General features: G+C 31.1%; 1 protein-coding gene across 1 annotated transcript; it reads right to left on the reverse strand.

Moving 5' to 3' along the window:
• Positions 1 to 6,067: 6,067 nt before the first annotated feature.
• On the reverse strand, positions 6,068 to 8,757 carry LOC107412452 (phospholipase A1-Igamma3, chloroplastic). Its single transcript, XM_016020229.4, has one exon. It carries the CDS (start codon positions 7,865 to 7,867, stop codon positions 6,257 to 6,259), a length of 1,611 nt encoding a protein of 536 aa, XP_015875715.3. The 5' UTR covers positions 7,868 to 8,757; the 3' UTR covers positions 6,068 to 6,256.
• Positions 8,758 to 12,107: the final 3,350 nt, after the last annotated feature.

Consider the following 12,107-nt stretch of genomic DNA (forward strand, 5'->3'; position numbering starts at 1 on the left):
AACATGCAAGTTTCGAGGTGGAAAAAGCTGGGTATGGATGAGTGACGTTGCTCTCTTTACCGAAATATTCCCCCCGTGATTCACCCCAAAAAAAATAAAAAAAGGGCCCACATTAGAAGACGATGAGGTGAAGAAATGGCTATGCTGCTTCCAATACGAAAAGAAATCCTCCAATTTTTTTCAAAACCAAACAATTTAAGTTGTTAGGAAATTTTAATAATTTCCTACCTGTCTTGTGGGTAGATATCTAAATATAAATATAAATATAAATGTATTTGGTAAACTAGAAGTTAGATAAATTGAGTCATACATTGGAGGCCTCAAATGAAATTACCTTAGGATATATTTTATGTTCTAGTCGTCATCATAGCCCCTTTTTGTTGTGGCCTATTTTGAACATTCCGGACGTATGAAACACAAAACTCACAAGTTGTAATTAAGAACTTACTGTGTGCTTAGTGTGAGAAATTGGAACAATAATTAGTTATATGTCAATATATATATATAAACTAAATGATTTATCCACTTGCTAAAAAAATCATGAAAGAGTCCACTAATTGTAATTGGCAACACTATGATGATCACGATTATAAAAGTAAATGTATAGGTTAAAGAATAGTTAATAAATGTTGATATATGACTATATGATTAATTTTTTGCCATTGAAAATGGTGTATATATACATACACACACATAATTAACCAAGATTTTGTGACGTTAATAAATTATTAAATTTTCTTTTTTAACTTTTAAATTTTTTAAAAGTTTTGATTATATTCGTTTGGATGTTTTATAAAATTTATTTTTTCTATATAAAATTTTAATATATTATTAAATTCAAATAAAAAAAAATTATATTACAATTATCAAATGCATCTGATTCTCTATACCTGCACCTTCATCATTAGATGTGATGGCACAAGCCCACTCCACGATTACCTTTTTCACTTTCAAAAAGTTGAAAGTGGAGATCGGTGTCATACATATATAGGAAGCAACCATTCCTTTTAATAAAAAATAAATAAGAGCCAACTTACTTTATATTTATATATATATATATATATATATACGTCCTTGAAAATTAATTCTGCATATACACATTTCCATGTGGTCCATTGATATGCTATTTGCTAGCTCTAGTTATTTTGCTCCTCTCTAAAGTAGAAAGATATTAGCTAGTGATTTGTTTGCGAGACAGCCTATTGGTAAATATTTATAATTTTCCAAGCGTAAGGTTTTGGGCATGAGCAGTGCTAATGATAAATGTATATATTAGCTAGAGGATGAAAGTGATAGACAACTTTCACGGTGGGCATGCATTTCCAACATTCTTTTAGTAAAAGGCAGAGAAGTTTGCCATGATATCATATCTAAACAGCCATATAACATACATTGGATAAGTGGGGTTTACCCATGATATATACCCCAATATAGCGTGAACCATATGGATACAAAACCCAAAAAGTATGAGTCTACATCATGATTTTGCTCACTAACTATGTCAAACTGAGGCACGTTTTTCTTATTTTGCAACACTTTTTCTAGAGTTTCAAACAATTCCATATATAATTAATTTTCATTTGTATTATATATGTGTGTGTGTATATATATATATGTATTGACAATACAAGTAATATATATTGACAATATATACACACATAAACAAAATTGCGATGTGTTTCACCCCATATGTATAAGTGGGATGCACAAAATATAGAAAAAGAAAAAAAGAAGGAAAAATTAATTTGACTAGCTAGAGCACTCAATATCGATCAAATTACTTTATATGAATTACGTCATAACCAAGGATAATAAAATTGCAGCAATCAATTTTTTTTCCTTGTGAAAGTAGGCACATTGCAGCACAAGTCCAACATTCAATCGACAAATTATAAAGAAATTAAGAATATTTAAGCAATGAATTATAAAAGTCGGTTTGAATATATATAGTTCCATCAGGAGTAAAATGTTTTCCATTTCAAAGCTGCAAAAGCAATCTTCGGTGGAAATCCACATTGCAGCATGGACTTAAACGGACCGTTCGAATGTCCACCGTCCGGAATTGATTTGCAGTTTTTTGGGAAAGTCAAAACCATATAAGCATAGAATCCATGCATTTCAAACATATCTTTTTCACTTCCTTTTCTTGCTGTACAAAATCCATTGAGGTCATGATTAGAAACTGGTTCTTCAAAACAATAATTTCATTCGAAGAAAATTAATTACCAAAACAGACCAAAATGTATATAAATGTATATACCTAATTATATCCTTACGCTTTAATTACTACATGACTATTAAATAGTGTACTTCACAACTGTTGGAAAATGCGTAACACATTCAAGTTGTTTTTAAAAATTAAGCATATTACATTTGCCTCAGCATCAACTCTTTTTTTTTTTTTTTTCATTAAATTAGTTAATCTCAATATATATATATATATATATATATGTTTTAAGCCGGACAATGTAACCGTGGCCTGTAACCATGTTGGGGTATTAAAATGGTTAATGCGAGCTTTGGACAACTTGTCAACGCGAGCTTCAGTTTATATAAAAAATTATTTGCTTTTAGGTTTGGGTTTTGTCATTTCTTGGCTTTATATGCCGTTAAAAAAAAAGAAGTTTTTATTTAAAATTAGAGTTTGATCTGGATCAGGAATCGTCTAGACTTTAACCCTCTTGTACACAAAAATGAGATTGGAGAAAAACAATTTCCCAGTTGGAACATGCTTTACAATGCACTCTTAATGCTTGATGTGATATAATGGAAAAAGAAATGTGATATAATGGAAAAAGAACTTATTGTAATTTAATAAGGGAGCGCAATAGGTAACTTAATTAATTGGAAATTTTATGCTGAGAATGATATGTACGAAGATTGCAGTATTAGTGATGATTTTTATCAATATTATAAAAAATCATCCTCAATATTATAGTATGTATAAAAATCATCTACACCGTAAACGGACTGCTTAATTAATTAGCAATAAAATAGATAAAAGATAAAATATAAAATAAATAAATAAAAACAGAGAACTTAAATAAATAAATAAATAAGCTAGGATTTAATTATTTTTAACGGGAAACATATAATAGTTCTGAACATGGAAATTAATTAGTATTTTACCTAAGAAAAAGCGAATTAACAAGTCATTTCTTTTCCATGACTATAATACTATATGGGCTAAGAGGATGTAAGAATTTTTCAGATCGAAGAAAGTTCCAAAATTGAAGATATTATTATTTATCAAGACTAAAGGTATTGTGGGTGATTTATCAAAAAAAAAAAAAAAAAAAAGGGCGGAAAAGGTTGTGGGTGCAGAAAAAAGAGACAGGATGGGACTGGATAGGGAGGGACAGGTTCTTTTTCCTCTCAGTTTTTATCGTCTGCCTAAAAGCTAAAATTGACTTTAATGAAGACTGCAAAAAAGATATATTATTAATATTCACCCCCCAAAAAAAAAAAAAAAAACAAAAAGATACTAAAAGGATAATATTCTATATAATATAAATAATATTATATATTGAAAAATCTATCAATTTCATTGTATATTTAACTAGTAGATGTACATACGTTTATCATAGAACATACCTCCAATGAATTGGGTCCAGTTTCGAGTATGGTATCTCCAATTTTTTTTCTATTAATTAATTAATCTACTAAGCCAACAAAGATTATGATAAAAAAATAAAAAAATAAACCATTATTTAAAAAAGAAACAAAAGGGAAAAAAGCATAAAACAAATTAAATGAATGAAATGACCCGTGGCTGTTTAAGGTTTGATTCAACAAACTTGAGAACTCTATTGGGATGAAAGGAAACAAATGACTAGCAAATATAATTAAAGATCATGATCTCCATGGAATCATATATCCAAGTGGCCCTGCAAGAATTGCCCCCTGGCCAAATCCGAAGTTCCCATGTACATTCCTCTATTTAATCAAAACATGTTTTATGTTAATCCTCTACATAAAATCAAGGTTAAAAGTGTCAAATAGATTTCAAAACTTTGTATTATTTTGTTTATGAATTTTATTGTGATAATGATTCCTCTTTTTTATGCAATTTATGAGTTTCATTGGAGTGATTAAAATTATTAATTAATGCTAAACAAAGTAATTAATACTAAAAATAAAAACCAATACTAAACAAACGTAATTAATTTTTAAAAAAATCTCGCTTGCCCTTTATTTCACACAAATTTCTTTACTCAAAATAGTTTTTAAAAGTATTTTATAATAAAATTGCTTTTATTTTGAATTTAAACCATATTTTTATTATTATTAAATGCCTAAACTTTTTTATAAAAATCCAAACTTTTAGTTAATTTTATCCTATAATCTTATTTATTTATTTAAAAATTGGTTTTTTCATATTGCTATTGTTTATGCAAACTAAGTTAGATAGTTTATTTTTTTTTTCCCTACACAAGCTAAGTTATATAAATTACTACATAGTTTTATATTTTTTTAAATTGTTGATGATATGAAATTGAGTAATGGCAAGGTAATTATTTTCTATGTTTTTGTACCGATTTTTACTTTGCCCCCACCAACCAGAAATCCTGGCTTTCCTGTAGTTAATTAGTTGTCACATATTGGACGAATATGGGGCGACAAGCATATGTACTAATGCTGGTAGATGATTGATTTTGTTGACGATTAAGTCAACTAAATCATTATATATATATATATATATATATATTTTACAAACCATTATATATATTAAGAGTTTAATAGGGGTCCCAATTAGTTGTACCATAACTATTGTCAACCTAAGCTTATCAATAGTGTGGCTTAAAAAAAAGCTTACCAACAATGTAAATTAATTATGGAGAATTTAGATCTAGGATTATTATATTTGTGGGATCTAAATCTTCTATTCATTTTTTCATATATTTTTCAAATCATTCGGTAATATGATACGATGTTATCTCATTTAAAAATATTAATAGATAAACTTAAAAAAAATTAAATGCAATATCATAATTGTATTCTAAAATGATGTAAAATCTTTATTATTAATATGATTGGTGATATAAAAATGAGGACATAAGAATCTTCATCCATTATTTGTGTATTGTTTGGGGCATTTTCAACTTTACTGAGACGATTCACTTGCCATATAGCAAAACAATACACGATAATAATTTTGTAGGTTGTGCTTAAAAAAAAAATAAAAAAAATAACAATAATAATAATAATAATTTTGTAGGGTGTTTCTAGTTAATTATAATTTCTAATCCATAATATATATATACACATAATTTTAAATTTTAAATTATTTAAGGTATCACACATTCACATAACACGTGTATAATATTTTCGAGAGAAAATTAATTCATATAAATATATAATGTTTGTTTAATGGAATTTGCATCTTATTTATTTATTTATTTTTCAATAGAGTCGTGGAGGCCTAATTTTGATGGATCACTAGAAACTGGAAAGATTAATCATCCGCACGTCATCACCACCATCAGATATATGACATATCATATGCAAACTTGTTACCCACCAAAAAGAAAAAGCTAATTCCATGACTTCCATCCAATTCTTTTAATATTCGTTTTTAATGGCAACATATTCTAAATGCAACAAAACTCAACATCATATGTATTGCTTTGATTGTGACATGATAAGATAATATTTTGATTGCAAAAGAATAATACTTTTGATTTTTCTAATAATTAACTATTAAGGAATTCTGATCTCAAGCTTATCAGTTTTTGAATGGAATCGGCATTGACGACTAGACTGTAACTACAGAAATATATATATATATATATATAAAAGAAACAAGGTAAATATGAAATATTATCCTTATATATATATATGTAGTTGCTCTGTAATTTGGCTTCCAGTTATCTCATATATAAACAGAGGAAAATATCATCACAAAGCAAAAAGGATGAGCAATAGTGTCTACTTTGAACATGGGCACGCACAATTGCAAATCAAATCAAACCAGACCATATCCACGTGCTTAACCACTCTGCTTCAGCACAATTAAAATTCACACCACACACACACACACACACACACACACACACAAACAAACAAATAAACAAACCACAATAATATTCATTTTACAAGAAGCTACAAACATAAGGTCATAATATATATGCGCGTGTATAGTAGATAAGCACAAATAGCTAGCTAGGAATGTTGTAGAATTACTCTAAGGTGGTTTGGTCAGTGGTACAATTTTCACATTCAATATAATTTAATGAAAGCTTAGCTTGCTAGTATTTCATGATGAACTTGCAATCTTGAGCACTTGTTCAAGATGGTGAGCCATATCCGGTGGATGAGCATCAACTCTAGGTCTCTCCGGCAAAACCCACCGGCCGTCACTATTCCTCACCATCCCTTTGTTCTCATCTTGTCTCCAATTCGGCGGCACTCCATATTCATTCCTCAAAAGGTCACTGTTCTTGTTGACAAGAGCTATATCCCTCTTCGTCGCTAACCGAAATCGCCTTCCTTTCCCCTGATAGCCATCGACCAAATGCAAATGGACTTCAAGATTGTGAGCGCATCCAAGGTCATTTGTAGCTTTAAGAAATGGACTGTGTGTGTGGTCAAGTGCTAGTTCTATCCCAACATGAGCATAGCTCCACGGAAACGAAATCGCTTCCTCTATGTATTTCTGAAACTGGAACTTCTCGTTCGCTAGAATTCCAGGCACCGTAGGCACAACATCGTGAACGTTCACCACTCTTAGCACCTTGACATCTAGCTCATCACACCGTTCTTTAAAATGGAGATTACCAACTCTTGGACCTGAGAAAGAGAACACCGTGATTGGAATTTTCCTCACAATTTCTTCTCCGGCTACGTCTCGAACAATGTTTAGCTTCATCTCTGCTATGTCATAAGCGCTCACTATGGCTAGAGCAGCACCGAGACTGTGTCCAGTTAGGGTGATGCTGATTTCTTCCCCTTCATAGTATTCGATTAGCCTCTTGATCTCTGCAAGGACTTGTTCTCGAGCAGAGTATGAGCAATACTTGCAGGCATGCTCTTTCTTGGTGTACAAGTCATAGAAACCGGATTCGATCTTGATCGAATCGTCTCGGCCGCGGAAATTGGCCGACCTGAGAATGTCTTTGAGGTCGTAAATCCATTCGAGGTAAGTGACAGTGCCTCTCCATGCGATGACAATATCTCTGCGGCCTAACCGTTTGATCTCGTCCTCATCGGTGGCTACCGCGATGTATCCCATCCAGTTTGCATGCGTGCTCCAAACGCTGCTCATTTTGGACTTCTGGAAGAAATTGGGGAGGTTGATGTTAGATGTTGCATACAGATATCTGCTGATTTGGTAGCCTCGATCTGCCATGTCCATCTTTTCGAAGAAATGAGCTCCTTGATACTTGCAAGTGCCGCAGTACTTGGAGTGAGGGTCGAAATCGAAAGAGTCGTAGCAGGATTGAGCAAACTCTCCATAGCGGATGATTTCCTTCCTGAGATGGGAATTCAAAGGGTCTAGAAGTCCTTCCCAGTTGTTGATTCCTTGAATTTCTTTCCAGATTTCGCTCAGTGGCCTCTGGTCCTCATGGAAGAGGAGGGATTCAGGATCATCATGATCATCATCATGGTGATCATGGTCATCATCGTCGTCTTGATCGAACTGTGGGGATAAAATGGTTTCTGCTTCTGCATAGTCACTTGAAACTGAAGAACATCGGATGCTTATTTTGAGCTTAGGTGATGAGAAAAGTTTTGTATCAGAAACGATGAGAGTTTTCGATTTTATATGGTAATAATAGTCATGTTGTCTTGGGAAGAGGTTAGCTTTAGAGTTGTTGGTGGGTAAGGTAAGATTTGGGTTCTTAAGACTTGGGAGTAAAGAAGCCATGTGAAGAATATCAAAGTTTGCTCTTTTTTTATTCTTGCTTTTTTGAGGGATATGATAATTTTTCTAGTTTCAGACACCGACAGAGAGAGAAAAGAGAGAACAGAGAACGAATTTTAAAATATGAAATCAAACGAGGAAAACAGGGCTCTATACACAGCCAAATTCTTGAGTAGCTATGAGTACTTGTACGACTGTGGGTTTTGGGGACGCTAGTGGTAGGAGATTTCTTATGTGTTATCACAGCAGATACATAAACAGAGAAAGAGAAATGAGTGAGAAGTAGGTGTCCAAGCCACTATATATATATATTAAAAAAAAAAAAAAAAAAGCCACTAACTAGTATTGCTTCTATATTTAAGAGGTTTTTCTCAAACCAAGCGGGTGTGTGTATTTGGCTTTGATCAATGACACAGACAGAGTAAGCATTATAACATTATGTAATTGAGTGGGACACAAAGAATTGTTGTAATAATATATATATATGTGTGTGTGTGTGTGTGTGTGTGTGTGTGTGTGTTTCTTTACTGATAAAAATCTGAAGCCTCATGAAGATTCCAGAGGTAGGAAGAACAGAACAAGAAGATGCCCGTTTCAAATCAAAGTTGAAGTAATTGGGGAAATGAAAGGCCAAGAAAAAGGCTTAGATACTTTTCAATTAAAGTTGAAAGGGTTATGAAATTTGCACAATTTCTTGACCCGTGGAACTGTGAAGATAGCTGTCTCCCTCTAACTTTCAGATTCCCACTATAAAGCATGCATATAAACTTTTATATGTATTTAGACTCTAGTAATGTTGTGTTTCTTTTGGAAGGAAATGAGATTGTGTGCACATGGTTTATTGGTATAGCAACCATAACCATTAGATGACCCCACAAAATTTTCGCCACACCGTACAAAGAAGGAATTCACCATCATGTAAATTATTATTATTATTATTATTTTTTTCTTTTGTCAGAGGAAGATTATCCTATTTATCATTTCACAATTATCAATATATATATGGTGCTCATGAGTTTGTTGCCAAATTTAACATTTATGTTATTCATTTATCTATATAGCAAAGACCCATCAGTTCCTAGATTTATTCCTCTGTATTTTATTTTTCTTTTTCCAGTTTAGATAGGTGAATGTATACGTACATAATTTTGTTGTGTGGACGACATTGCTTATATTATGGTGGATGTTTAACATTTTTCATATATATATTTTCGGGTCTATAAACTGACATCAATTAGATCCCCATCATAATAAAGAGGTTTTACTGTGTTTGCATTTACATGGATGTTTGGGCAAGCTCGAAACGTTGAGCGATAGTGGAACAAAGGACAAATACATACAGCACTACAACTATAAAAGTAAGAGGCCACCAAGAAAAGGACTGAACCCGGCTATTTCTTTCTGTTTGGTAAGCCAGAAAGTGGGTGAATCAATAATTGATGCTCCAAAAACTGCCTTTGGCTTAAATCACCTTACTGAATTATTGGTAGATATTAGCTAGGCATGCTAATTAATTTTATTTTTCCATGGTCCATACCTTAATAATGAAACAAGTACATACATACACTTATATAATTGTATAACACATATTTTCCTTTCCATTAATATATATACTTCTTTGATATGCCATACAGCTAATATATCTATTAATGTGAAAGAAACAAATAATCAAATATGCTCATCCAAATCCTTCTGGGAGTAATGATTCTGAACTCGAATTCCTTCTCATAAAAAAGAAAACTATGTTAATCCAAGAGTAGAATAATTTTTGAAACATATTTGTTGCCTTTGGGTTTGGCAGTGAGCAGAGCAAGAGTATAAAGATTAGTTTGGGTTCAAAGATACCCAATCGTCTCAATGCATGCCAAAATTTTCAATCCCAACTCTGTATAATGGAAAATTTCCACCGACATATTAGATTCCAATTCTACAAGTGGAGTTACATAGGAGGTTGAGAGGTATGAAGAACAGAGGCAAATGCTACTCCAGTTGATCATATATTCATAACCAGTGAGTATAGTCTGTAGAAATTCTTATTTAAGGTTTGAATGGAACGATAAATTGAAATTTTAATTTGGATCATATGCATACCTTTTTCAGCAATTTCCATTCTCTTTATTAGCTAATTAATAGGTCCTCTATTGTAGCATGTCAAATCGCTGATACTCAGAAATTAATGTAGATTAGTAGCCTATCAAAATAATATTGTTTTTTGGTATTGTCAAAGAGTACTAGCTAATTATTTGTGAACTCCATCAAGATTAATTCATTAAACAAATTACAAATGAATTCCCATTAAGTGAGTGAGATATTTTCTGTCTAATTTCAAGTACTTAATATATGCTAGAGCAAACATATATGGTTTGTATTTGCTAGTTTTTGTGTTCCTTAGGAAACTTTTCTCTCATAAAAAACATTACTGTTTTCTCTAGAAGAATTTTCCTTTATCTTCTTCTTCTAGCTTTAATATGTGCTTTCAAAGATTATGGTCGAGGATTCTCTTAGAAAGCAATTGGAAATTAGAGCAATTTATAACAAATTTAGAAATTAAGAGTCTAAATCACTATTTTGAAAATATAAAATTCTAAATTGGAAAATATTAAAAATTGAGAATACCAATGTAGAATTAATTCTATTTATAATTAGACCTGCCAATTTGGGTTATGACACGGCAACACGATTCGAAAACGATACGGAATAAATGGGTTTGGGTTTATTATAAATGGATTCGGATCATAATCGGATCAACCTGTTTAACACGATTATTAATCGTGTTATTTTCGGGTTGACCTATTTAACTCGAAATTGATCCGTTACGATTCATTTATTAAACGTGTCAGTTTCAACCCGACACGATTATACACCTATTACAACCCATTTAAATTTAATTTTAAATTAATATTTTATCACTAATAAAATATTTAATAACTAAAAAATATTATAAATTAAAAATTTTATAAAAATAATTTTCTATTATTAATTTTTTAAAAACAAAAAATACATTTTTAATAAAATAAAAACATAAAAATAAAAAAAAATAATTTTTTTTTCGGATTAATAGGTTAATTTTCGAGTTAACAAGTTAAAGGTTAGTTTTCGGTTAATAGATCAATTTCAGGTTAACTGGTTAATAGGCCAACACGACCAGTTAAAATAATCGTGTTAAAGGGGTCGTGTCGTGTTGACCTGTTTATAAACAGGTCGGGTTAGTATTTTTGACACTTGACATGATTAATAAATGAGTCGTATTCGGGTTAGACATTTTTGACACAATTATTAAACAGATTGACACGAACACGACCCACGAACACAAATTGGCAGATCTATTTATAATATTCTTTGTGTAAAAATGTGCAAGTCGTGTTTTCTATAGGCCATATAGAAGTATTAACATGTTATCACTTAAAGACATACATTTCCGAAAAGCAAATATCATTTCCTACTCTTGCAACACGAGTCTCATGCCCGTTTGGAGCAATCAATTAGCAAAAGAAGTCCATGCCAATTTCCAAGCATAAGGTGTGGCCAAATCCCTCTGCAAAGTCATAACCGATCAAGATATTTATTAGATCTCATGAAATTTATCCAGGAAAAGAAAATTAAAGAGGAATATGGAAATCTATTTGGACTAACTTTGTGGATTTCGTGCACCACAAAAGCTAGGCAAATCGAGGAACATAATTGATCTGATACTGTTTTGGAAAGGAGATGCTACACGCATATAGGTTAATTCATGATGAGGAATTTTTTACTTCTATATTTCAATTATAGATATACGTATAGAGTATATATTCAATTTCTTTATTAATCTAAATTTATTTAAACACACTCATATAAGTTCTGTCGCTAGGCAAAAGTTTGGAAATCCCATATTATTTACTAAAATCTCATTTTTCATGACTGCTAATGCCTTTTATTTATTTTTTCCTGCAAGTGAAGAGTAAAAAATTAAGCTGACCAATAGATTAAAAAAAAAAAATTACTTTTCATATATATATAATGAGAGTATTTATTTATATTTTTATAATGTTAAAGAAGGAAATAGTGACTTTCATTTACACGCACATCACAACAATAAGTGTAAATCTAATGAGAGTGAGAGAGAGAGAGAGTATGATTGAATAATAGTTGGAAATTAAACAACATATTGAATATTAAATGCCAAATAAATTTTTTTTTAAAAAAAGTTAATATTTTCCATATTTCTTTTTAACATTGATCTTTCAAACACGTTTGGGATTTT

Source organism: Ziziphus jujuba, chromosome 10 (assembly GCF_031755915.1).
Source record: "Ziziphus jujuba cultivar Dongzao chromosome 10, ASM3175591v1".
NCBI classification, from domain to species: Eukaryota; Viridiplantae; Streptophyta; class Magnoliopsida; order Rosales; family Rhamnaceae; genus Ziziphus; species Ziziphus jujuba.